Source organism: Moschus berezovskii, chromosome 4 (assembly GCF_049115385.1).
Source record: "Moschus berezovskii isolate FMDL1 chromosome 4, NW_MosBer_1.0, whole genome shotgun sequence".
In the NCBI taxonomy this organism is placed as follows: Eukaryota; Metazoa; Chordata; class Mammalia; order Artiodactyla; family Moschidae; genus Moschus; species Moschus berezovskii.
In genome coordinates this window covers 20944208-20972156 of record NC_142463.1, presented here as the reverse complement: position 1 = coordinate 20972156, position 27949 = coordinate 20944208, and the positions used below count along the sequence as shown (strand labels likewise).

At 45.0% G+C, this 27949-nt stretch overlaps 3 protein-coding genes across 3 annotated transcripts; all 3 read right to left on the bottom strand.

Annotated features, from left to right (window-relative positions):
- Positions 1–592: 592 nt before the first annotated feature.
- NSUN4 (NOP2/Sun RNA methyltransferase 4) lies at positions 593–25123 on the bottom strand. The gene is made up of 6 exons (XM_055403121.2): positions 24940–25123; positions 20711–21054; positions 15253–15407; positions 10939–11099; positions 2621–2745; positions 593–2032 (listed from the first exon to the last, which is right to left on the bottom strand). Exons 1-6 carry the CDS (start codon positions 25030–25032, stop codon positions 1756–1758), a joined length of 1155 nt encoding a protein of 384 aa, XP_055259096.1. The 5' UTR covers positions 25033–25123; the 3' UTR covers positions 593–1755.
- Positions 3138–3648, bottom strand: LOC129541299 (small ribosomal subunit protein eS25). The gene has a single exon (XM_055403123.2). It carries the CDS (start codon positions 3579–3581, stop codon positions 3204–3206), a length of 378 nt encoding a protein of 125 aa, XP_055259098.1. The 5' UTR covers positions 3582–3648; the 3' UTR covers positions 3138–3203.
- On the bottom strand, positions 21066–24928 carry LOC148778009 (uncharacterized). Its single transcript, XM_088835266.1, has 2 exons — positions 23337–24928; positions 21066–22198 (listed from the first exon to the last, which is right to left on the bottom strand). The coding sequence occupies exons 1-2, from the start codon at positions 24277–24279 to the stop codon at positions 21687–21689; spliced, it is 1455 nt and encodes a 484-aa protein (XP_088691392.1). The 5' UTR covers positions 24280–24928; the 3' UTR covers positions 21066–21686.
- Positions 25124–27949: the final 2826 nt, after the last annotated feature.

The following is a 27949-nucleotide window of genomic DNA, read 5'->3' as shown; positions in this document are numbered from 1 at the left end:
AGTATTGGAATAAGTGAGTCGTAGGTAAACGTTCAATTACAGGAGATAATCAAACTATTTTCCAAAGTAGATCTCTGCTTTTCTTATCTGCATCTCTCTGTCCCCAAATAGACTTCGACCCCAAGTGCAGGAGATGCTATCCCCTTGAATTATCACTGCTTAGCATTTACTCAGCACCAGGCTGGCTACCCAGGAGGCCAAGGGAAGAAACCCAGGCACCTAAGGCCTCCAAGCCTCAGCAAGTACTGAATGTTGAGTAAACAGCAGGCAGGAACCACACAGCACACAAGGAAGCTAATTAGAGTCCTACTCCCGGAAGCTCCATTTTCCTAGCTTTACTTGATTTTGAGTCTGAAAGATCTTTCAGGGCCCTCAGTTACAATGCAAATTCCAAGAAAGGAGAAGGCTTAACCTCATCTAAAATCCTTCTCAGCTGACACCTCTAATACCCAAACAAGGATTAGCAGGAAGGCTTAAAGAACAAAAGGAGAGACAGAAAGAGGAGGAGAAGGGTTAAGGAAAGTAGGAAGAAACCTCTTCCATGCAAGAATCAGTTTTTCAGAAAAAAAATTTAATAAAAAAAAGTAGTATCTGCAAGTGACCATAAGCAATTTTTAATATCCCTACCTTTAAAGAACTGACTTCTTTGTGCTAAAGTTACAAAAGCAACACAACTAACAGTCAGGCATTATGGGATGTAACATTGCTCCAGATACACACTGTGTGAGGTGAGAGCCTGTGATGCTGGCAGAAGAGCTCTGAGGGATTCGGGGGTTAGCAAGAGAACTAGCACCAGAGCTCAGTCGTGGACCAGGAACAAGGGGAAAAAAAAAACTGAAGATAACAAAATAAGACATCAGGCAATTCCCAGGTGCTCAGAGAGCTGCCATTCTGAAGAATGAAGAGGCCTCATTTTCTCCCAGAGTCCCAAACACTACATCCCCAGCAGTTCCCTGGCCACCTGTCATACAGGAGCTCAAGGAATACTTACTAGAGGAGTGAACAAGGGAAGAAACACACAACAGAGTATCACAGCCCTGTGGCAGAAGCAGCTTCCCAGCCACATCTGGGCAACAGTGCTGAGGACAGTAGGAGGATGCCTGGAATTATTCGGCTCTGGAGAGCTTTCTTGAAGTAGGTAAGCAGATTATTATGCACTGGCTTAACATTTTCAGTTACTCGTTCCTGAAATCATATCATGGGCCATATGGAGAAACTTGGCAGGCTTATGTAGGTCCTTAAACTGCTCAAGACTTATCATGCAAAACTCATCTCAAGTGTGAGAGGGGTTCTGTAACCAGAGGCCTGTAACCAGGCTGAGGTCCTGGACTCTGGGTACCTGAGAGCTAGTGTGCTCAGTAGCAGCACCTGGTACAAGAGGAACTAACAAAACTTGGACTGACATGAGACCCCCCCCCCAACTTCAGCCCCAGCTCCATGGAGCTTCAACAATTTTATTGGCTCAGTGCTTCTTCCCAAGTTTACAGCATCACTGGTTCCTCCTCCTAAACCCCTACTGGGGCAGGAACCTTTAGCACAGGCTCAAAGATGGGGAGCGGGGATTGGAAGTGGGTTGTACTAAGTGAGTTAGAAACCTGCTGATGCTCCACAGTTGGACAGCAGGACAGAAAAACTCCTACTTCCTACTGCTGAAAACCATCTATAGAAAGACTTGAATGGGATGGAGATTTACCACTTGTCTCCACAAGAGTACACCCAGTCTTCCTACACCAGGACTTCAGGAACAGGGCGATGCTATGTCATTCTACACATTTTGCAAAAGTACACAGGCCCAAAATTGGCCATGAGGTTTGGGATTACCAGCTCCCCAACCTGGCAGGATGGGAAGAAAGAAAATGTGTTCATGAAAAGCTTTCGGAAGTGAGTCAAGTCTTCCACCTGAACCTTGATGCTGTATTGATTGTCCAGGAGTTCGATGGCACCTTGCACCACATACTCATTCTGTAAATGTGAAAGTGAGCAGGTGGAATAGACAACGTGGCCTCCTGGTTTGGTGGCAAGGATTCCAGCCCTGTAACCAGAAAGAGACAGAGAGTGGCAGTGACTAATGAGCTTCCCAGAAGCAGAAGGGCAACAGAAGAAGCTGGAAGGATGGGGGAGCCAGCTGTGGCATGGGTGACTGTGTTAGCCTCTGCGTGCCTTACACAATTCCATCATCTGAAAAGCTGTTCTCAAAGCAGAGAGCAACCTAACCTTACTCCATGGGATCTCCTCCAGAAGCTGTCTTGAAACAGTCACCTGACATTTGACTCCAGTTATAGACCAAACTCTGATACTGGCTATGAACCGAGTTCTTATCCCAGCTGTACAGAGCCTTGACCTCAGTATATATTTCAAAATTGTGTTCACCATTGACATGGGGTTAAGGGTTAGCCTGGAGGTAAAAGTGAATCTGTGCAGTCCATGCTGCTATGTATTTCTACCACATAGAGTTTTTATGTCCCAGAGGAAGACCATCCTGTGATGTTTGTCTCCTTCAGGCAGATTCCCAAACAGAAAACCCTTCTGTGTGTGATGGTCTTGGCAACAGCTTCCAGCACCCCGGACTCCCAGATCACTCCTTCCCAAAGTTCTGAGTTGTTGTAAATCTGTTACTCACGCAAGAAGCTGCATCTGCAACATAGGCAACATCTGCCGCTCCTTCTTCCTTGAACGCTTAAAGACGTTGTTTTCCTCCTCATGAAGGGAGTGGCGGTCTGTGGTACAGGGCACATCCACTAGCACCTGCCCAGGAGTGTAAAACGTCAAGTATTAGAGCTCCCTACAACCTGGAGGATTCTGCAGAGTGCTCCCTTGGCCCATCCCCCAACTGCAGAGTATCTGGTAGACAACTGTGAAATAGAGAGTGGGAAAATAGTACATCTAGGTATACTCATGGCTGCTCAAAAAACCAAAACCAACATATAAATAACTGTAATTAAATAACTGATATCAACCTAAAAAGAAGTCTTCAGTGTTTCAGAGCTCTGTCCTTGACTCCGTCCCCAGCTATTTGAATGAAAACATCCAATTTACAGATGATATAATGCCCAAAGGGTAGCTAAATACACTGAGTAACAGGATCAGGATTCAAAATTATCTTATTCTAAAACAATGTCATATTCAACATGGAAAAGTTTTATTTTATTTTTTTTGATTTAATAAAGTTTTATTTTTCAAAATGTACAGCTGGTGGAACCTGTTCACGCATCTTCACCAGCAGCTGGGGCATCTCCACCCTTGGTGTTTCTGGTGTAAATCACTTGAGCTCTGTGCTTTGAAACCAGTTTAATAAGTCCTTTACTAAGGAGTTCCTGAAGGGCTGCTCTGGCCAGGGAACCACGAATCTTCAGTCTCTCAGAGACGACAGCTGGAGTTATAAGCTTATAATTGGGAACTTCTTTACAGAGTTTGTCATATGTTGCTTTGTCAAACAAGACTAGGTTATTAAGCTTGTCGCGAACTTTGCCTTTGGACCACTTCTTCTTTTTGGCCTTGCCCCCAGATTTGTTCACTGGATCTTTGTCTTTCTTGGCCGACTTTCCGGCATCTTTCTTTTTCTTGTCGTCCTTGGGCGGCATGGCGAAGCCCGGAGAGAAGCTGCGACCACTGCCGCCTTGCTAAGATGTCGGACAAAAAGCACAACATGGAAAAGTTTTAAAGTGAGAGATGCAAAGTCATTCACTTATTGGGGAATTCCCCAGCGGTCCAGTGGTTAGGACTCCCACTTTCTCTGCTCAGGGCCTGGGTTCAATCCCTGGTCAGGGAACCAACATCCCTCAAGTCACACAGCACAGCCAAAAATAAACAAAGTCATGCATTTATTTATTAAAAGCCTACTCTGTGATGGGCAGCAAAACAAAACAAAAAGAGCCCCCCACCTCCCCAAAAAAGAGTCCTATATTTACATTTCAAAAAAGTAAAAATCATCTATGGAAAAGATCTGTAAATTTTCAGTTAAGCAGAAATTCCATGTAAATTAGTAATGACCCAGGGTTCAATATTCTGATGCATTCTTTGGCTACATGAATTGATACAGCATACACAGAGTAAGATAAATGATTAACTTGTACTCTGGTCAGGTCATATCTCAAGAAATGTGATGTGACTAGTGTTCAGAAAAAGAGATTAATTAAATAAGAACGCTCAGAGAAGGGATAGGAAAGCTCAGAGAAGGGTCACTGGGATGTTTAGAAACCACAGGACAATATCCTCTGTTTCCTGAAACCCTTGTAATACAAAATACCTAAAAAGGATAGATAAAATACATTTTAAAAATAGTCAATATTTTTAAATGCATAGCTCAAAGAAAATTAGAGAAATCCGTAGAAGCCAAAGAAAAACCAGGAGTACAAATCCAAGGAGGCATTCCAGAGCTGAAGCTGACGGCTTCTTTTCTTTTTTTCCAATTTGAAGTATAGTTGATTTATAACATTGTGTTAGTTTCTGGTATACAGCAAAGAGATTCAGTAAACAAACAAACAAACATATATATACTATTTTTCAGATTCTTTTCTATTATAGTATAAGATATTGAATATAGTTCCCTGAGCTATACAGTAGGACCTTGTTCCTTTTTTCTTTTGGCTGTGCTGTGTGGCTTGTGGGCACTCAGTTCCCTAACCAGGGATTCAACCCAGGCCACAGCAGTGAAAGCCCAAATTTCTAACTACTAGGTGAAGAAAGCTGATCGCCGAAGAATTGATGCTTTTGAACTGTGGTGTTGGAGAAGACTCTTGAGAGTCCCTTGGACTGCAAGGAGATCCAACCAGTCCATCCTGGATGTTCATTGGAGGGACTGATGCTAAAGCTGAAACTGCAATACTCTGGCCACCTCATGCAACGAGTTGACTCACTGGAAAAGACTCTGATGCTGGGAAAGGTTGGGGGCGGGAGGAGAAGGGGACGACAGAGAATGAGATGGCTGGATGGCATCACCGACTCTGTGGACATGAGTTTGAGTGTACTCCGGGAGTCGGTGATGGACAGGGAGGCCTGGCGTGCTGTGATTCATGGGGTCGCGGAGAGTCGGACACGACTGAGCGACTGAACTGAACTGAACTGAACTGAGGTCACCAGGGAACTCCCAAGACCTTGTTTATCTATTTCACATACAATAGTTGGTCTCCATCATGAGGAATGCTGGGCTGGAAGAAGCACAAGCTGGAATCAAGATTGCTGGGAGAAATATCAATAACCTCAGATATGCAGATGCCACTACCCTTATGGCAGAAAGTGAAGAGGAACTCAAAAGCCTCGATGAAAGTGAAAGAGGAGACTGAAAAGACTGGCTTGAAGCTCAACATTCAGAAAACAAAGATCATGGCATCTGGTCCCATCACTTCATGGGAAATAGATGGAAAAACAGTGGAAACAGTATCAGACTTTATTTTTTGGGGCTCCAAAATCACTGCAGATGCTGATTGTCGCCATGAAATTAAAAGATGTTTACTCCTTGGAAGGAAAGTTATGACCAACCTTGATTGTATATTAAAAAGCAGAGACATTACTTTGCCAACAAAGGTCCATCTAGTCAAGGTTATGGTTTTTCCCGTGGTCATGTATGGATGTGAGAGTTGGACTGTGAAGAAAGCTGAGCGCCGAAGAATTGATGCTTTTGAACTGTGGTGTTGGAGAAGACTCTTGAGAGTCCCTTGGACTGCAAGGAGATCCAACCAGTCCATTCTAAGGGAGATCAATCCTGGGTGTTCATTGGAAGGACTGATGCTAAAGCTAAAACTCCAATAATTTGGCCACCTCATGCGACGAGTTGACTCACTGGAAAAGACTCTGATGCTGGGAAAGGTTGGGGGCGGGAGGAGAAGGGGATGACAGAGAATGAGATGGCTGGATGGCATCACCGACTCTGTGGATATGAGTTTGAGTGAACTCCGGGAGTTGGTGATGGACAGGGAGGCCTGGCGTGCTGTGATTCATGGGGTCGCGGAGAGTCGGACATGACTGAGCAACTGAACTGAACTGAACTGGAGTTGGTATCCACTAATCCAAAACTCCTAATTTATCCCATCCCTCTTTCTCCTTTGGTAACCATAACTTTGTTTCTATACCTGTGAATCTGTTTCCATCTTGTAAATAAGTATCATTTGTATCTTTTTTTTTTTTAGATTCCACTTGTAAGTGATTTGTCTTTCTCTGAGTTACTTCACTTAGTATGATAATCTCTAGGTTCCTCCATGTTGCTGCAAATGGCACTATTTCATTCTTTTTTATGGCTGAGGCATATTCCATTTAATATATGTATCATATCTTCTTTATCCACTCATCTGTCAATAGACATTTAGGTTGCTTCCAAGTCTTGGCTCTTATAAATAATGCTGCTAATTATAATTTTGTCTGGACATATGTCCAGGAGTGGGATAGTTGGATCCTATGGCAACTCTACTTTTAGTTTTTTAAGGAACCTCCATACTGTTTTCTATAATGGCTGCACCAATTTATATTCCCACCAACCATGTAAGAAGGTTCTCTTCTCCACAACCTTTCTAGCATTTATTATTTGTAAACAATTTTTTTTTAATCCTTTTGGCCATGCCACCCAGCATGTGGGATCTTAGTTCCCTGACCAGGGATCAAATCTGCACTCCGTGCATTGGCAGTGTGGAGTCTCAACCACTGGACCACCAGGAGAGTCTCAATTATTTTTAGACTTTTTGATAATGGCCATTCTGACCAGTGTGAAGTCACACTGTAGTTTTGATTTGCATTTTCTAAAAATTAGCAATGTTGAGCATTTTTTCATATGCCCGTTGGCAGGATTAAAATTATCTAATGTAGAATTAAAATATGCTGCTGCTGCTAAGTCGCTTCAGTCGTGTCTGACTCTGTGCGACCCCATAGAAGGCAGCCCACCAGGCTTCCCCATCCCTGGGATTCTCCAGGCAAGAACACTGGAGTGGGTTGCCATTTCCTTCTCCAATACATGAAAGTGAAAAGTGAAAGTGAAGTCGCTCAGTCGTGTCCGACTAGTAGCGACCCCATGGACTGCAGCCCACCAGGCTCCTCTGTCCATGGGATTTTCTAGGCAAGAGTACTGGAGTGGCTTGCCATTGTCTTCTCCGAGAATTAAAATATAAACCTTCCTAAATAGAAAAAATTTAAGAGATTACACAGTGAAAGAAACAGTAAGTAAAACAAATACAGTAAATACTTTGACAAAGCCAAAACCAAACATATCAGGGACATCAATTGTTTTAAAAGAGAAAAATTTACAGATTGGTTCAAAAAGCAAAACCCAATTCTAGGGAGTATATGAGAGACTTATCTAAAGGGTAGTTATTTAACAAGGCTAAATATAAAGAGACTGGAAAAGGTATAACTGCGACATATGTAAAAGGAAAGCTGTTAAGTGGGGAGATGGGTAGGTATTTTGCCATGAAAATGCAGAGCTCTGGTACTCCAGGTGATGGCCAGGTAGAGCTGGGGGAGAAATGAAATTACCAAGAGTGTATGGAGTCCTGAGATAGTATTCTTCTTTGAATCTGAAGTGCTTAACACTTGCCTAACACAGTATGTTGTACACAACTATTTGTTCTACAAATAAATTAACAAAGACATCTTCGGGACATTAAAGCTGTTTTCAAACATTTGAAGCACTTTCACATGAAATGGGAGACAGCGCATTGTTATAGAAGGCATAGCTAGAATCAATGAATGGAAATAATAAAAATTAAAGCGATTGTAAAGATGACAATATTATTAAATGCTTTCTATATGCCAGGAGCATTCTACATGCATTCCTATTTAATCTTCACCTATAGGATAGGCATTAATATTATCCTTACTTTACAGAGGAAGAAACTGAAGCTTAAACTGTAAGGTTAACTTCTCTGGCAAGCAGTCTGACTCTAGAATCCTTGAACTCAGCCATATACCATAAAATCTAGAGATCTGAATTCAGTAAGAGAAATAATTTTTCTAATAGCAGAGGTGTTCAGCCACAAAACCTGAGTGAGCCCCTGTCACCGAAAGTATGCAAGCACAGGCTGAATAATAATGATGGCTGCTACCTGTCTAATCTTCACGGCCAGTTGATGTACTGAGCACCTTCCCTGGATATGCTCATTATTAATTCTCATAATAATCATTTTCTATTCTACAAACAAAGAGGGTGAAGTTCACCAAAATCAAGCAGCTGTCTCAAAGTCAATAAGTGGCACTTCTGTGATACAAAAACAGGTTGACAGCAGAGGTCATGCTCCCTCTACTCTGCTGCCTATATGCCAAAAAGGCTGAATAGGGGATTCCTACACAGATGGGAAGCAGGTCTCTCAAGCTACCCAAGATTCTATAAGCCTTGGTCTTTCTTTCCATGTCTTAGAGTGGCTGAAGCAAGATGGTTAAGAACCGAACAGAAGAGAAAAACGTGTCAGATGACAACACAGAGGCAATAGCTACATATATTTTATATTTTTAGAAGTATGTGTTTTAAATAAATATTTTTAGAATGTGCCAATTAGAAAAGATAGGGAACGCTCCTCCACTGTTGGTGGGAATGTAAATCAGTGCAGCCACTATGGAGAATAGTATGGAGGTTCCTCAAAAAACTAAAAACAGAACTATTGTGTGTGTGTGTGTGTGTGTGTGTACTCAGTCGCTCAGTCACAGCTGACTATTTGTGACCCCATGGACTGTAGCCCGCCAGGCTCCTCTATCCATGAGATTTTCCAGGCAAGAATACTGGAGTGGGTTGCCATTTCCTTCTCCAGGGGAACTTCCCGACCCAGGGATTGAACCCACCTCTCCTATATCTCCTACACTGGCAGGCAGATTCTTTACCACTGAGCCACCTGGGAAGCAGACCTACCATATGACCCAGCAATCCAATTCCTGGGCATATAACCAGAGAAAACCAAGATTCAAAAGATACATGCATCCCAATATTCATTTAGCACTATTTACAATAGGCAAGACACTGAAGCAATCTAAATGTCTATCAACAAAGGCATAGATAAAGAAAGATGTTGTACATATATACTGTTATTATTGTTTAATTGTTAAGTCATGTCAAACTCTCTTGCAACCCCATGGACTGTAGCCTGCCAGGCTCCTCTGTCCATGGGATTTCCCCAGACAAGACTACTGGAGTGGGTTGCCATTTCCTTCTCCAGGGGATCTTTCCTACCCAGGGATCAAACCCTCCTCTCCTGCAGTGGCAGGCAGATTCTTTACTACTGAGCCACCTGGGAAGCCCACAAGAATACTAGAGTGGGCCGCCATGCCCTCCTCCAGGGGAATCTTCCCACATATATTGATACAATGGAACATTATTCAGCCATAAAAAGGAACAAAATTGTGCCATTTGCAGAGGCATGGATAGACCCAGAGACTGTCATATAGAGTGAAGTAAGTCAGAAAGAGAAAAACAAAATATCACTTACATGTGGAATCCAGAAAAATGATATGGATGAACTTACCTGCAAAGCAGAGAGACACAGGTGCAGAGAATAAACTTACAGATATCAAGAAGGGAAGGGAAAGTGAAAGTGAAAATCGCTCAGTTGTGTCCGACTCTTTGCAACCCCACAGACTATACAGTCCATGGAATTCTCCAGGCTAGAATACTGGAGTGGGTATCCTTTCCCTTCTCCAGGAGATCTTCCCAACCCAAGAATCGAACCGAGGTCTCCCGCATTGCAGGAGGATTCTTTACCAGCTGAGCCACAAGGGAAGCCCAAGAATACTGAAGTGGGTAGCCAATCCCTTCTCCAGCAGATCTTCGCAACCCAGGAATCGAACAGGGGTCTCCTGCATTGCAGGCAGATTCTTTACCAACTGACTATCAGGGAGGCCCTGGAGGGAAGGGTGGGTGGGATAAACTGGGAGCCTGGGATTGACATATATATACTACTGTGTATGAAGCAAATAACTAATAAGAACCTACTGTAGAGCACATGAAACCCTACTTAATGGTATGTGGTGACCTAAATGGGAAGGAAACTAAAAAAAGAGGAGATATATATAACTGATTCACCACGCTGTAAAGCAGAAACCAACACAACACTGTAAAGCAACTATAATTAAAATAAATAAGAATTTTAAAAATAATAAAATACAAATAACTTAAAGATACAAAATGACTTTCCTCTTCATTCATAACAAAAATGTAACTAGATGCTTCAGTTTGACAAAAACCAAAAAGCTGTACAACTCCAATGGTGGCAGGATATGAGGAAATAGTGCCCTTATTCATTACCAGTAGAAGAGATATTGATTTAGCCTTCACAGGGAGTGATTCAGTAACCTCTGTCAATATCCTAAGTACATATAAACTGTTATCCAGCAATCATACTCCAAAAACAAAACCAAAAGTTTGACTTCAGAGCATATTATTAACTAAAAAAAAATACAAAGTTCAGAATAGTAAGCATAATACACTACCATTCCTATTATTTTTTATATATATATTTATATTTGTATATACACAAAGAAAATATTTTAAGGGGATACAGAAGAAAATATAGACAATATGTAGGGAGAGGAAGTAGACAACTGTGAGACAGGATTAAGAAGGAAACATACTTTTCTCCAGATACCATATTGAGCCCTCTGCATTTTACATCGTGTACTGTATTAATATTCAAAACTAAATAAAATGAGCTTAATCATACTTTAATGAGGGTTACTGTGCAGCCAAGTGAGTAGTGAAATAAAATAAGCCTAATTATATTTTTTTCCAGTCAGACAGGTTCAAACTCTTTTTGTTCCCTCTAATCAAGATAGTAGGCAGTCATCTAAGCTGAACTGACAGTTCTGCAGATGGCTGTTTTCACCACATCACCCAAGGAGAGAGTTGGCCAGGTCCACAATCAGCGCTACATCTTGAAATACATATGGCTAGATCCTACCCACACAGGGCTTAGCACCAGGAAGAAATGCCAGGTTTGGCTAGCTGGATGTCCCAGGTCAGGAATCACTCACCCGGTCATAGGTGTCCCCCTCCAATTCTCCCCACTTCCTTCCATCCCATGATGTGACTCGAACTCGATTCTTATCCCTGACATCTTGAGGCACATAGCTGTGAAGGACTCTCTGTAGCCTGCTCGTTCGTGACGTGGAGAGATCATTGGCAGCGAGATTGCCTGTGGGAGTATAAATTTTAGGATTGTTTTTTCTACTTCTGTAAAAAAACTCCATTGGACTCTTGACAGGAATTGCACTGAATCTATAGACATTCTGGGTAGTAGGAACATCTTACGCCTGCAGGAATAAAGAAACTTCAGAGGACATTGCACAACAAAGCATCCCACCAGCAATGGTGCTGATGGAGTCAGACAAATTCTCAGGCATAGCCAATCAATGCAGACCCCCCAGGCAGGGGCAGGTGGAGGAGAAACATTTATTATATGCAAAGCACAGTACTAGACACTCTGGAGTAGGGGTAGCAAAGGCAAACACCAACTAAGCCCAGAAAGGTGATATAAATAAACAAAGCAGACTAGGTTAAAACATTTATTTCTTTAAAAAATATGCTCTCTCTCACCTTTCTTGAAATATGCATTGCTCTTCATCTTTGGTAGATACTACATATTATTTACCCCCAATTTAAATTCTACTCTTATTCCTTAGTATGGGCTTCCCCAGTGACTCAGCTATAAAGAATCTACCTGCAATGCAGGACACGTAGAGACATGGGTTCAATCCTTGGGTCAGGAAGATCCCTTGGAGAAAAAAATGGCAACCTACTTCAGTATTCTGGCCTCGAAAATTCCATGGACAGAGGAGCCTGAAGGGCTACAGTCCATGAGGGAAAAAATGTCAGACACGACTGAGCAACTAAACAACAATTCCTTAGTAACAGAACTCCAATTTTATTTGAGAGAGAGGGGAGCAATATTCCCCCAAAGACTACATTCCCCAGCCTCCTTTTACAGCCAAGTAAAACTATAAGACTAAGTTCTGGTCAGTGAGTTGTAGGCAGAATTATTGTGTGGGACTTCTGGGAAGATGTTTAAAAGAAGCTGATACAGGGCTTCCCTTGTGGCTCAGTGGTAGAGAATCCACGTGCCATGCAGGAGACATGGGTTTGCTCCCTGGTCCAGGAAGATCCCACATGCCATGGAGAAGCTAAGCCCCTGCTCCACAACTACTGAACCTGTGCTCTAGAGTCCAGAAGCCTCAACTACTAATACCACAGGTTGCAACTACTGAAGCTTGTGTGCCCTAGAGCCCATGCTGTGCAACAGGAGAGGCCACTACAATGAGAAGCCTATGTACCACAACTGGAGAGTAGCCCCTGCTTGCTACAACTAGAGAAAAGCCTATGCAGCAACAAAGACCCAGCATAGCCCAAAATAAATAAAAATTATATATAAAAAACAGAAGCCAATACAGGGACTTTCCTGGCGGTCCAGTAGTTAGGATTCTACCTGCCAATGCAGGGGACACGGGTTTGATCCATCATCTGAGAAGACTCCACATGCTGAGGGGCAACTAAGCCCATGTGCCACAATTACCAAAGTCCATACAGCCCAGAGCCCGTGCTCAACAAGAGAAGCCACTGTGATAAGAAGCCTGTGCACCACAACTAGAGAGTAGCCCCCTGCTTGTGGCAATGAGAGAAAACCCACACAGCAACAAAGACCCAGTATAGTCAAAAATAAACTTAAACAATTAAAAATAAATAAAAAGAAGCTGATACAAACAGGAGATGTGCCCCTTTTGTCCAGGCTTTTCTTCCTGCCTGGAATTTGAATGTAATGATTGGAATTCCAGTAGTCAAGCAGTCATGTTGGAGGCATGAGGCAATCCTGAGGATGGAAGACAGCAATAAAATAGGTTGCAAAACGAAAGAAGAAACCCTGATAACTGTGGAGTCCCCATGCCAGTCCTGGACTGCCTATATTCCAGCTCTCTTACGTAAGAGAATAAACATTTCCTCTTTAAAGTCAGTTAGTTGAGTTTTCTATTGTATACAACAAAGCCTAATCCATCTAGCTTCACTTTCCCTTGTGTGACAGACACAAGTTTGAGAAATATTTCACTTCACTCTTGGCTCTAAGGAAAATATTACTGTGAGCTTAATGATAAATGGCAACTGATACCTGGCCTCAGAGTCGAGGAATGAAAGAGAGCAGTGGGCACTGTGGTGAAGAACTAGAGAGTACATACTTTGATTTAGTGAGTAAACCATTTTAGTCTCCCCACAAAGAAATATCTCCTAATTTTTGAGGGCACGCAAAGAAGTCAAAATTGGATTCTCTGCTCAGAGGAATTTGCAGCAGGATATCAACTGAGAAGAGAAAATCTGGGTTCGAGTTCTGGGCCTATCTCTAACTCCTTTAGAAAAGCAACTCTCAATTACTTCTCTTTGGCCCTTCTTCCTCTTCTGAGTTCCAGTTCTTCCTCATCCAAGAAACTCCACCTTACCCATTCCCCCTTCTGATGGATTCTCACAGCACTCAGTCAAATCAGCCTAGCCCAGACTAGGGTGATTGGACCCATTAAGCCATATCAACATTTCTTCATTCCCTCTGGACTTCCAGAACGTGGAAATCAAATGTAGTACCTCTCTGAATCACCTGTAGGGCCTACCTTGAGGCTGGAAGCTAACTCACACTGTGCAAGTTGGCTGATAAGAACTGGAAAAGAAGGGTCCAGGTCCAATAAAAAAGGCTATGGCAAGAGAAGCCTGGCTGAGTTCCAGGATCAGTGTCACAGCCATCCCCTCCCTTCTGGCTTCCCTCATGGTCCAGTGGTTAAGAATTTGCCTGCCAAAGCAAATGGGGTGAAGATTCCACATGCCGCAGGGCAACTATGCCCGTGTACCACAACTGCTGAGCCCATGAACCCAAGAGCCTATGCTCTGTGACCAGAAAAGTCACTGCAACGAAAATCTTGAGCACAGCAACTAGAGAGTAGACCCCAATTGCCACAACTGGACAAAGTCCATGCACAGCAACAAAGACCCAGCACAGCCAAGAATGAATGAATGAATAAATAAAAACCACAGCCTCCTTGTGAATCTTTCTCAGGATAAAAATACTGCTTATATTAAGGCAGGATGTCAGCAAATGGATGGCTGAAATGAACATTTACAATGAACAGCTATACTACTGAGTAAGTCTTAGGCTTGTCCTCAAGGAACTCCTTATCTTGGGGAGAAAGAACATGTATACCCATTATCCTCTGATGCAAGGCTAATGTACTAACTGTTTCAAGGGTGATGCCTAGGTGTGAGAGCGCAGCAGAGAGAGGACACACTTCGTAACTGGCCAGCAGGGATCATGAGAGAAGACTTCCAGGAGGTGGCACACTTGAGCTGAGGCTTGAGAGCTAAGAGGGTGATGCTGCTGCTGCTAAGTCACTTCAGTCGTGTCCGACTCTGTGCGACCCCAGAGACAGCAGCCCACCAGGCTCCCCCGTCCCTGGGATTCTCCAGGCAAGAACGCTGGAGTGGGTTGCCATTTCCTTCTCCAATGCATGCAAGTGAAAAGTGAAAGTGAAGTCGCTCAGTCGTGTCCGACTCTTCGCGACCCCAGGGACTGCAGCCTACGAGGCTCCTCCGTCCATGGGATTTTTTAGGATGGGGATATTCCAGAGAGAATCTGTAACATGAGCAAAGGTAGAGCCTTATTCAGGCAACAAAGAGTAGCAGGATATGGCTGAAGCACATAAAGCCTGGGGAAGAATGACATATTAAAGCTCTACAGGACTGCTGTGGCCAGATCTCATCATTTTAGCTGTCAGCCTAAGAAAATGGAACTTATAGACAAAGGGAACAGATGCAGACAGGTGAAAAGTGTCATGTGGTAGATTAAGGGCTTTGCTTTAATCTGCTTTCAAAGACCTTGTTCTGCTCGGCAGTCTTCCTTGGCCACCTGACAGAGAAAGAGAGGCTGCTGCTGCTGCTAAGTCACTTTAGTCATGTCCGACTCTGTGTGACCCCATGACAGAAGCCCACCAGGCTCCCCCATCCCTGGGATTCTCCAGGCAAGAACACTGGAGTGGGTTGCCATTTCCTTCTCCAATGTGTGAAAGTGAAAAGTGAAAGTCGCTCAGTCGTGTCCGACCCTTAGAGACCCCACGGACTGCAGCCTACCAGGCTCCTCCATCCGTGGGGAGAAAGAGAGGAAGTCACTGCAAACAGAAAAAACACACCAGCTTAGCAAGTACTACCCTACCTCTACCTGGATCAGAGAGCTCATCATATTCAGTGAGCCCCTGACTGGGGGAGGGAGAGGGAGGGAGAGGGAGGGAGCCCTCCCTGCTCAAGACACCAGCCCTCTGACTTACGGCAACAGCCAGTCTGAAGCAATGCTAATGTCTTTCCCCCGGGGGCTGCACACAGGTCAAGCACGGTGTCACCAGGCTGCAGGCCAAGGGCCAGGACAGGCAGCAAGGATGCAGCATCCATCAGGTAGTAGTCCATGAGACCCAGGCTGCCAAGCCTAGAAGAGAAGAGACCACTTTAGAGTGAAAGGCCAAGTCAGAAGACCCACTGGAAGTCAAGGTCTCAAGTCCAAACCCTCAGGGATTAATGAGCTCTACGCAGCAAAAACTCACTTCTCCCACCCACCCTCAGTTATGTACTCACTCACTCATTCATCTACACAGCAGCCAGAGCAGCCTTTTAAAACAGAAATTAACTCACCTGACTCCAGCCACACTACTCATCTTGCTATTCCTTAATTAAGCCATGCATACTCCTGTTTTCCACGCATACTCCTGTTTTGTAGTTGTTCTGCTTTCTGCATGCAGCACACTTCCTCCAAATATACCTCATTTGCTTCCTCACTTCTTTCAGGTCCTCCACGAAAGTTACCTCACCAAAGAGGCACTGGTATGCCCTGACCACTCTATCTGAAAATAGCAGCCCCCTACTCCCATCTATCTATCTTTAAAGTATTTATTATTCACTTTATAAGTATGGGGGTGTGTGTGTGTGTGTGTTTTTCTCCTTCTCTCTCTCCCTATTAGAGTGAAGGTAGAGACTTTGTCTTGCTTTGTTCATTTAAACATTTCCAACACCTGAAACAGTGAATGGCATGTGGTAGGAACTCAGTTTTATTAGGTTACATATTGAGATACAAAGTTCTTTCTGGGTTCAGAAAAGAATGCCATCCATTGTGCCTGTCAGAGTTAAAATTATCTGACTTAGGTTTGGACAAAGCAATGGACTTTCATTAGGTCAAAAAAAGGGAGTGGGGTGGGGAAGAGGTGCATTCTGAGCAGAAGAAACAAAAAAACCAAAGGCACAGAACCAAACTCATAGCTTCTTTCAGACACGGTGAGAAATCTGGTGTGTTAGAAATACAAGGAGATCCAACCAGTCCTAAAGGAGATCAGTCCTGGGTGTTCATTGGAAGGACTGATGTTGAACCTGAAACTCCAATACTTTGGCCACCTGATGCGAAGAGCTGACTCATTGGAAAAGACCCTGATGCTGGGAAAGAGTGAGGGCAGGAGGAGAAGGGGACGACAGGGGATAAGATGGTTAGATGGCATCACCAACTCAATGGACATGAATGTGGGTAAACTCCGGGAGTGGTGATGGACAGGGAGGCCTGGCGTGCTGCGGTTCATGGGGTCACAAAGAGTTGGACACAACTGAGTGACTGAACTGAACTGAGAAATACAAGGTACATGAAATTGAAGTTGGAAAGCAGACAGAGGCCAAGGTTGTAACAGATCTTAAGTTTGGACTACAACCTGTAGGTAGTTACCAAAAATTTTTAAAGAAAATCACATGACATTTAAAAACCACATCATTACAGAAAGATAACAAAAATACAAAGTCTTAAAACCTACAGGATATGGAAAACATCCACTGAGGCCTTAAATGTAGTAGACTTTACATAAAAAGGAAAAGCAATGAGTATACAAGTATACAGCCAGTTTAAGAAGTTAGCAAAATAAACAGAATAATCATAAAGAAAAGAAAGTAACTAATACATACCAGGTATTAAATTGTTTAATACCAGGTTGTTTTTAAATGCCATGTACTCAGTGAGTGATATAAACACATTGCAAATTTCAGTTTTCTAATAAAAAATTTAAAAAAAAGAAAATCACATGATAGGCTAGTGAGAATTTTAGAAACCTAGGTAGGCTAGAAAGAACAAATTAGAAACAGAGACGCCAGTGAGAAGGCTGTTATGAGAGTCCAAGTGAGAGCTAATGACACACAGACAGAAGCAGCAATCATTAGGGTAGAGGTGGACGACAACAACATAATAGTCACAGAAGGACTCCTCACTCACAGTTGTCATAAGGGCAACTGCATTGCAGCCATTCAGCCTGAGACACAGTTCAGCATGGACAGCCTTTGAGGACAGTCTCAAGGAGACAGAAAACTTGGTCCTTGCTGCCCTCACAGGCAGGCTCTGGGAGAAAGATGTGACAAGACATAAGACACAGCACCACTGAGGATCAGTTACAAGAGCTACAATTCTTTCACACTTGAATTGTCTGTGAAACTGTGTGGCTTGTACCTCACAAAGGAGAAAGATAAGAAATCAGAGAAAAATACAGAATTGCTATCATAGCCGTAATGGCTCACAAAACCCATTCTTATCAAGTTCCTTCCTTTTATTAATTTATTTTAAGTTCCTTTCTTTAAGAAACATTACTCAACCTTTTTTTTTGGGGGGTCGGGGTTCATAGTTTTGAGAATCAGTTAAAAGCTACAATATCTCTTTTCAAAAAAAAGGCACAGTATAATTATGGCTGATTCACGTTGTTGTATGGCAGCAACCAACACAACATTGTAAAGCAATTATCCTGCAATTAAAATTTTAAAAAGAAAAGCAAAACAACTTTTTAATTTCAGGAGGTTCCTGGACTCTGTGACGGAGAAGGCAATGGCACCCCACTCCAGTACTCTTGCCTGGAAAATCCCATGGATAGAGGAGCCTGGTGGGCTGCAGTCCATGGGGTCGCTAAGAGTCAGACACGACTGAGCGACTTCACGTTCACTTTTCACTTTCACGCATTGGAGAAGGAAATGGCAACCCACTCCAGTATTCTTGCCTGGAGAATCCCAGGGATGGCAGAGCCTGGTGGGCTGCTGTCTATGGGGTCGCATAGAGTCGGACATGACTGAAGCGACTTAGCAGCAGCAGCAGGACTCCGTGAATCCATTTTTGAACTTCCCAGAGGTTAAGATCCCCTTGATTTACAGGAAATCCATCAAGACAAGAAGGAAAAAACTCAAATATAGAGATCTGCTTTCCCCCTACTCTCAGGGTGTCCTCAGGCAACTTAGGAAACCACATGGTCTTACTCCATGGATCTGCCTAAAGCCAGGGCCTCCAAATTGGCCTCTAACCCTGCTCCAATCTATGCCCTCCTCACTGTGACTAAAACGATCTTCCTGAAGCACAACTTTGATGGCAATAACATCAATAGTAAGAGATACTATGTATGAGTGTTATATTGCAGGGACTATACTTGGTTTTTAATATGCATCATTTGATTTAATTCTTACCACAACCCTATGAGGCAGGAGAACTCAGATTCTAGAGCCAGACTACCTGGATCTCAAATCCAGCCCACCATCAGTTGTGTGACCTTCAGCAAATGAGTCAACTTCTCTGTACCTCAGTTTCCTCATCTGTAACGAGTATGTACCATCTAGGATTAGTGTGAGGGTGAAATGAATTAACAGAAGTCAAATGCTTAAAACAGTATCTGGCACATAGTGAGCTATACTGTCATCTATTACTATTATTACTTTCCAAGTTGTCTTCCTAATAAGGAAACTAAGGCTCAGGTATCCAATGCCACCTGTCTTTTTTTTTTTTTGGTCACACTTCGTAGCATGAGGAACTTCTCCAACCAGGGATCCAGGGATCGATATGGCAGCCCCTGCAATGAAAGCTTGGAGCCTTAACCATTGGACCACCAGCGAAGCCCAGTATATCTAATATCAATAAGTGGTGAAGACAGGATTCAAACCTAGGTTTTCTTAACTCCAAAGCCCACCCTTATAACCACTCTATGTTATTCCTTTCCTCTGCTCTGAACCCCTCTTCAGTGGTTCTCTAGAACACATATTGGCCATTTACAGTAATATATACTAAAAGGCACATGGTATGAAGCTACCCAGCCCTGGTATTCCAGTCATTTATAAGCAACCACCAGGAAATTCCCACCAGGAAACTCCCCCTTCCCCAGCCTGCAAGCTCCTGGAATTCAAGATTCCCATACATGGCTTCCCATGTACTTTTCCAGCCTTATCTCTTACTTCCCTTAAGCATACAGCCTTCCTTCAAACCAGCCGCTAAGACTACTGCAAAGACTCCTAATTTACAATCCCATTTCTAGCCTTGCCTCTCTCCAAGCTATTTTCCACACAGTAGCCAGAATGATATTTTTAAAACAAATCTGATCACATCATTCTCCAGCTTAAAACCTTTATGGCTGGGAATTCCCTGGTGGCCAGTGGTTAAGACTCTGTACTTCCACTGCAGGGGGCATGAGTTCAATCTCTGTTCAGGGAACTAAGATCCCAGATGCCAAATAAAAATGACAACAAAACAAATAAACAAAAAACCCTTTCATTGCTCCCTCTTCCTTTTAGAGAAAAAGTCCATAATCCCATATGGCCTGTAAAACCTTTCTTATCTGGTTCAGATGGTAAAGAACCCGCCTGCAGGGCGGGAGACCTGGCTTTGATCCCTGAGTTGGCAAGATCCCACTCCAATATTCTTGTCTGGAGACTCCCCATGGACAGAGGAACCTGGCAACCTACAGTCAATGGGGTCGCAAAGAGCCGGACATGACTGAGCGACTAAGCACAGCACAGACTTCTGTAGCCTCACACTCCCATCCCCAACCCCATGCCACCAGTTTTAATTCCTATTCAGTTTTCAGGTCTTAGCTTAAATTTCACTTCCTCAGCACTAGATCTTCTAATTATAAGACTTTATGGCATCTTGTACTTTTCTTTTGTAGCACTTATTACAACCATAAATAGTCAACAGTTATCTCCCTCACTGCACTGCAAGTTCCATGGGGACTTGTGCACTTCAGAGAGCCTGGCATTGGCATTTGGTAGACAATATTTGCTGAATGAAAGAAACAATTCTTCAAAGATCAACTCCCACATCCTACAACTACCACTAAGCTCTCCTTTTCTCAATTTCTAAAACACAATTTAGCATTTTATTACAGAATCTTTTTTCATTCAAATTCATATACATCTGAGCACTGGATAAGATGTCTGGAAGGTCTCCTTTCTTTTCCCCAGTCTAGTACTAACTTTGTGTTCCTAAGCAAGCCCTATTTCCTAGACAAGGCCCACTTCTTTGGTATTATGAGGTTACCTGTCCTACTCTCTTTGATGGAGGAAAAATAAGAAAGCAATTAGGGTACAATAAGTGCTCATATAAGAAGTGTGGGGTTTTTTCCTTTTTCAGGCAGCAGCACAGAGCAGGCTCAAAGTGCAGGTATTGGGTCAGACTGCCTGGGCCTAAATCCTAGCTACACCACTTACTACCTAAAGGACCTATAGAAGTAAGTACCTTAACTTCTCTGCACCTCAGTTTCCTCAAAGATGAAAGAAAAACAGCAATATTACCCACCTCAGAGGACTGCTGACAGAACAAAAGGAGATAGGGCCCAGCATGTATAAGCACTTAGTAAATATTAGCAATATTAGGATTCCTATTAAACAGGACAAGAGCTGCATCTCTTCCTGGATACTTCTGGCAGACATTCAGCACAGCCCCAGCCACGCTCCAGATCCTACCTGGCAGGAGGGAAACGGCTGACATCCCCTCTGGTGAAAGTAAAACAACGAAGATTTGGACTGCAAGCCCAGGACACAGGTGATGGAGCAGCAGTTTGGTTATTCTCAGGCTCTGGTTCCCTGTGGAAGACAGCTTCATTCACAAAGTCCCTGGCCTTCAGCTGCTCCAGCTCAGCACTCACATGATCCCCAGAAGCGAAGTTATTGACCAGTGCACCATACTTCTGCTCTGAGAGAAGACTGACCCGGATCGATGGCCAGAGATCTCCAAATTGCACACTGTAGGTCATATCAAAATTCTGCAGAGCCAGTCGAGTAGCAGGAAATTTGGGCTCTGTGGAAGCCTGGAAGAAAGAGAACAGGCCTATAGGTCTTCCAGGCCTCTATCCCCTTACCACCTGAGAGTGCTGGGGCAAACATGGACCCAGCTGGTGCCCACTCCTGCCTTTGCATTGTGCCTCTGCCTGCCAGAGAAAAAGCGTACAAGAGAAAAGTAGTGGGAAACTGGACTTTCTCACTCAGTGTTGTGAAAGTAAACTCTAGCTCTCACAAAAGCATGTGGGGGTCACCAAAAATGAGGGCACTCCTTGAGACCTAGGAGAAGACTCTTGAGGAGAGCCTATAGAAGGTTGGTAGCAATTATAGAGGCCCTGGGCAAAGAACAGATTTAAAGATGGAAGACATTTTTTTCTTTCTGAACAGTCCTTCCTTTTTCTGAAGCACTTTCACATCTCCTAGTTTAGATGAGCACCACCAAAGACAGCGCAGTGGGATACAAAAAATATCAACCTTCTACATTTGGTGGGGAGGTGAGGGTAACTTACCTAAAGGTCATGCAGTGACTGACACCACAATGCTCAGTATCACAGGGCTGAGGGTCATTTGGGGAAAGTTCCCAGATTCCAGGAAGGTGGGATGAGAAGAGTTCACAGAAACCTTGAAGTGTGAATCAAATTGGGGACTTACAGAATGACTGCTATGGGGGTAGCAGAGAGGGGCGTGAGTCAGGCTTGAGGAGTACAGAAATAGGTCGAAAGAGAAAAAAGACCTCAGCTGAGGAATCCACAAATTGGCCCTGGTTGCCACAGCTGGAATGCTCACTATGGCTCGCAGCCCTGTTACTGTCTATGAATTTTGTGTTGGCTTCGATTTTCAGATTGCTTGGAATTCCTTCTCTGCCCTCATTTCTTGTTATGGTGGGGGCTCTTGCTGCTACCATGACCTCTGCTACGGTGGGGACTCTTGCTCTGCCCCAAACTTTTGCCATGGTGGGGACTCTTGCTCCGGCTCCTGCTCTGGCCCTGCCTTCTTCTATGGTGAGGACTCTTGCTTTGGCTCCGACTTCTGTTACGAAGAGCACTCTTGATCGGGCCCTGACTTTTGCTTGGTTGGGTACTTTCACTCTGGCCTTGATCTTCAAGACGTGGAGGACTCTCTTTCTGGTTTTTATCTGTGCTTTCTTGGATACTATTGCTCCCACTCCGACTTCTGCTAAGATGGAAAGTCTTTCTTTGAGTCCAAGTTGTGCTAGGGCCATGGGCACTCTCACTCTGGCTGCAACTTGCACTTTGGAGGGTGTTCTTGCTGTCACTACTCTGGCATTCACTAATGACCACAGTTGAACTGCAGCTGGCATTAGTGCTACAGCTGGAACTCCTAGTTGAAGGCACAGGACAGCTGTAGGGAATCTGGGAGGACTCCTTGTGGGAGTCTCGAGAAGCCATGGAGTAGACGTGCAGGCCACATGGCATAGCATCAAGGTGACCCCGGGCTCTGGGGGCAATGGGTAAATTTTGGGGGTCAAAGGGTGTTCTCAAAGGGATAAAAGAATAGATGTGGGTAGAACAAGGAGGCACCACAGGCTGGCGATGAGGTTGGAGTGGGCCCCGGGGAGTGCCATAGGTACCAACAGGGGGCACCACAGGCTGGTTATGACACTGAAAGGGACCTGTGCATTGATTGAGGGGACCAGAGAGTAGGCCAGGATCGGGGGTGGGGGGAACCATGGAATATACATGGGTACTGCAGGGGGGTTCTATGAGGGGTCCTCGGGGGCCGCTCTGAGCATAACTACTGGGTAAGATAGGATCACAAGGAAGGCGAAGGGGAAGGGAAGCAGGGATAACTGTTTTGAGGGTTCTAGGAACCACAGCAGGTGCAGTAGTCCCTTGGCGAAGTTCTCTGGGGCAGGAATTTGAGCAAGTTGTGATGGTTGTCACCATACAAGAAGGACCAGAGACGCCAGAAGGGCGGGAGGGAGGTGGAGGAGAGGAGCTGGGCTTGGGGGCCCTGGGCTGGTCAGGAGTGTGCTGGATGACAGGGGAGTAACATCTGTGGGGAGAACATGGTTGTTTTACCTCTGAGGATTTGGGAGACTTTGCTTGGGGACAAACGGGCGCAGGGAGAGGGGATTCCTTACAGCTTTGGCAGGGGGGTGACTGGGGTGGATTCATAAACTGATTGCCTGGAGGTGAAGGGAAGAAGGCAGAACAAGGACAGTGGGAGGACAGGGGAAGAGGTGGTTCCTGGGGACAGGAGGGACCAGAAATCATAGCACCTGGGGTTATTCGGAGATAAGAGCTCCCACCAGTCTCCCAGGAATAAATGGACTCAAAGCAAGACTTCCTGGAATCCTGTAACTGGGGGTTGCCAGTACTCCCAGGGGACAGGTGGATGGCATAGTAAGGGTTCCCAGAGGCAGGTATGTGGGCCTCTGGGGGAAGATGGGAATAGTGATAAGAGCCCTCCTGAGGTGAGCTGGGACAACTAGAGGTGCCTGGCTGAGAGGAAAGTGGGGAGCCACAATAATTTTTCCCAAAAGTCGGATCAAGTTGTGGTTTAGGTTCATGAGAGTCTGGACGCTTAACATGGCCATGGTAAAAGTTGTCAGTGGGTGGGGAAGATGCTGAGGAAAAAGGAGGATCATTGTAACTTCTCCCTGAGGACCAGGAAGAGAGCAGAGTAGAGGTCATGGGCCCAGTTTCCAAAACCCTCTGAGGAGGTGGAGAAATTATAGGTCTAGTTTCCATGTGCCGATGGGCAAGGGGAGGTGAAACTACAAGCCCAGTTCCCAGGGACCTACGAGTAAGAGCGGGTGAAATCATGGGGCCAGTTTCCAAAGGCACAGGAGTGAGGGGAAGGGAGGTCACCGGGTTGGTTACCAGGGCTGGAGGGTATCCACCATAGTAACAGAGGTAACTGTGCTGGTCAATGTAAGGGCCTCGGGGACAGGGACGTGGTGTTCTCGGAGGACTGATCCAGCTGCAATTAGGGCTCCGCTGACGGGCAGGGGGTGACCCCACAAGGCGGAACCGCTCAACACAAGGACTTGGAGGGGACGAACCCGACAGGATAGGCTCCCGGCAGGAGGGCCTTCCTAGGAGTGGAGAACAGGGTTCAAAACAACATCCCCCTGGGCGCAGAAAAGCCTGCGGGGTTGGGGAGGAGGGCGGTGGCGGCGGGGCAAGAATCGGTCGGGGTAGGGAGGAGGGCTGGCCAGTTAGGGAAGAAATTCCAGGGCTACAAGTGAGACCAGAGAAAGGAGCTGTGGACAAGTGGGGAGAGCCCATAAGGTGGGGAGGAGTCGCTGAACCTTTTGCCTGGTTTAGGATAAAGGTCTGGAGGGTGGTCGCTATAACCTTTCCTGGGAGCCAGAGGCAGCTCGAGGGTGAGGAATGGGGTTGAATCCTTTCCCGGAGGGCAGAGGAGACCCGGGAGGGAAGGTAAGTCCCTACGTCACTTTCCGAGCGGAGAGGACGGCGGGGCAGGAAGGTCCAGGAGGAAAGGAAGAGAAGAGGTCATGAGGGGGCGGGGGCAGGGGAGGGAGGGTAGGGGAAAGGGGAGGGAGGGGGAAAGGGAGGAAGGGAGGTGGAAAGGTTAGCGGGGGTCCAGGGGAAGGTAACCAAGCGCCGGGAAACAAGAGGCGTGACAGAACTGAAAGAATGAGGGCGGAGGTGATGACGTAACTTAGAGGGGCGGAGTCTGGAGTCCGCAGACCTAACTAGAGGAGCAGCCGAAGGCTTGTGACGAAATAGAAAGGCGGACAGAGGCGAAGACTACAGAGGTGAGAAGGAGGCGCCTAGTCACGCCGCCTGAGGGGTGGGTGAACGGTGACCCAAAGCGTTCCAGAGGCGCTGGAGTAGCGAACCTAACTGAGGGTGCGAGATGTGACAGGGCTGGAGAAGTGTCCCGAGGGGCGGCGGTAAAAGGCTGCTGTCACTGGACCTCACCCATTTCTTCTTATGTCGTTGTCTCCGCGGGACCGTCGCGAAGTCCGCACGCTTCAGCATGTCCCGAACACCTCTCACTACGAGCGCAGCCATGTCGGCGTGCGCCGCTTTGTAATTCCGACCGGAACCGCAAAAGCAGACGCTCAGGTTCCGGAGAGGTGGTGTGCCCCACTGTGGACGAAAACGGGAGAGAGTCACGGCTGACTCTCTTGGGGCTCCGCCCTCCGATACGACCGGAGTGCAAACCCCGCCCAGCTAGGGATCTGTTGTTTAGTCGCCCAGTCGTGTCCGACTCTTTGCGACCCTCTAAACTGTAGCCCTTGACGTACTCCTTTTCCTATTTGGAACCAGTCTGTTATTCCATGTCCAGTTCTAACTGTTGCTTCCTGACCTGCATGCAGGTTTCTCAAGAGGCAGGTCAGGTGGTCTGGTATGCCCATCTCTTTCAGAATTTTCCACAGTTTATTGTGATCCACACAGTCAAAGGCTTTGGCATAGTCAATGAAGCAGAAATAGATGTTTTTCTGGAACTCTCTTGCTTTCTCCATGATCCAGCGGATGTTGGCAATTTGATCTCTGGTGCCCCTGCCTTTTCTAAAACCTGCTTGAACATCTGGAAGTTCACAGTTCACGTATTACTGAAGCCTGGCTTGGAGAATTTTGAGCATGACTTTACTAGCGTGTGAGATGAGTGCAATTGTACGGTAGTTTGAGCATTCTGTGGCATTGCCTTTCTTTGTGATTGGGATGAAGACTGACCTTTTCCAGTCCAGTGGCCACTGCTGAGTTTTCCAAAGTTGCTGGCATATTGAGTGCAGCACTTTCACAGCATCATCTTTCAGGAACTGTGGTGCTGGAGAAGGCTCTTGAGAGTCCCTTGGACTGCAAGGAGATCCAATCAGTCCATTCTAAAGGAGATCAATCCTGGGTGTTCATTGGAAGGACTGATGCTAAAGCTGAAACTCCAATACTTTGGCCACCTCATTCGATGAGTTGACTCACTGGAAAAGACTCTGATGCTGGGAGGGATTGGGGGCGGCAGGAGAACGGGATGACAGAGAATGAGATGGCTGGATGGCATCACCGACTCGATGGACATGTGTTTGAGTGAACTCCGGGAGTTGATGATGGACAGGGAGGCCTGGCTTGCTGTGATTCATGGGGTCACAAAGAGTCGGACACGACTGAGTGACTGAACTGAACTGAAACTGTAGCCCTGGAGAAGGAAATGGCAACCAACTCCAGTATTCTTGCCTGGAAAATCCCATGGATGGAGGATCCTGGTAGGCTACAGTCCATGGGGTCGCAAAGAGTCGGACACGACTAAGTGACTTCACTTCCACAAACTGTAGCCCACCAGGCACCTCAGTCCATAGGAATCTCCAGGCCAGAATACTGGAGTGGGTTGCCGTTTCCTTCTCCAGGGATCTTTTGAGGGTCTGATAAGGAACAATCATTCACAGAGAATGGTGGCTCCGTCTGAATGTTTGTAGCTTTAGGAGAGACTCTGTAAATTCCCTTAACCCAGTTGAGGGATCAAGGAGGACTGCGAGCTGATTGTTGAGTACAGAAAGAGTTAGGTAGGCAAAATGAGGCAAGAAGAGCCTTCTAGGCAGAACTTGTACGGAGAGAGATCCAAAGGTAGTGAAAAACGAGGCTACTGAGGAGGTTTTGCAATGAAGCTGAGTTTCAGGACATATCATTTGTACTCCCCCGTTCAAGGCGCGTACCTAATTTTTGTATTTTTTTTAAAAGACGGTCTCCCGAATTTTGTAAGCTTCAGGCCACATTACTTTTCCAACAAAGGTCCGTCTAGTCAAAGCTATGGATTTTCTGGTAGTCATGTATGGATGTGAGAGTTGGACTATAAAGAAAGCTGAGCGCCAAAGAATTGATGCTTTTGAACTGTGGTGCTGGAGAAGACTCTTGAGGGTCCCTTGGACTGCAAGGGGATCCAACCAGTCCATCCTAAAGGAAATCAGTCCTGAATATTCATTGGAAGGACTGATGCTGAAGCTGAAACTTCAATACTTTGGCCACCTGATGCAAAGAACTGACTCCTTGGAAAAGACCCTGATGCTGGGAAAGATGGAAGGCAGGAGGAGAAGGGGACAACAGAGGATGAGATGGTTGGATGGCATCACCGATTCGATGGACATAAGTTTGAGCAAGCTCTGGGAGTTGGTGATGGACATGGAAGCCTGGAGTGCTGCAGTCCATGGGGTCGCAAAGAGTCTGACATGACTGAGCCACTGAACTGAGACCCCACAGAACTTGACTCCACCATAGGAGCCAGTGAAAAGGAGGGACATGATCAGATAATTGTTTTTAAAAATGATCATCCAATAGCTGATGATCAAAGTAAATGGGAGGAAGGTAGAGAGATCAGATGAGAGAAGACCATGGTCTGGATTGTGTGGTGGCTGTGAAGAGGGAGAGAAGAGGATGAATTCCACTTACAGTGGAGAGAGAAGTACAGAACTTGTTGACTGATTGGCCCTATCTAAAATAGTACAGATGACACCACCAGTTAATAGCTCTCCTCTTACCCTGGTTTTATTCTTATGACTTGTCACCTGATATGTATTTATTTTCTTATAGTCTGCTAAATAATTTTCAAAAGGTTAAAAACATAACTTATAAAAATATAAAATGAACACATGGCAAAGATTTTATTCATCATCATAAACTGCTTAACCATTATCCTAAATAATGAGGGAACCAGTGAGATGGTAAGACTTGTTCAAATGAGAATTTGGGTTTCAGAGATTTGGATTATCAGCCAGAGGAATACTGAAATGAATTTGATAATAGTTGCAGAAACACTAATATCCTATTAAGCAATAAACTGTAATGTTAGAGATTATCTCTTTTACCAGAGAGAATTAAATTCCATCTCTATTGGACAAAAATTCATTTGCGTTTCTATTCATTGGAATTATTTGCATTGCTTGCAGACAAGATTTGTATTGCCGTCAGTTTTTTACAAGTTAACCTCTTGGTACAAAGT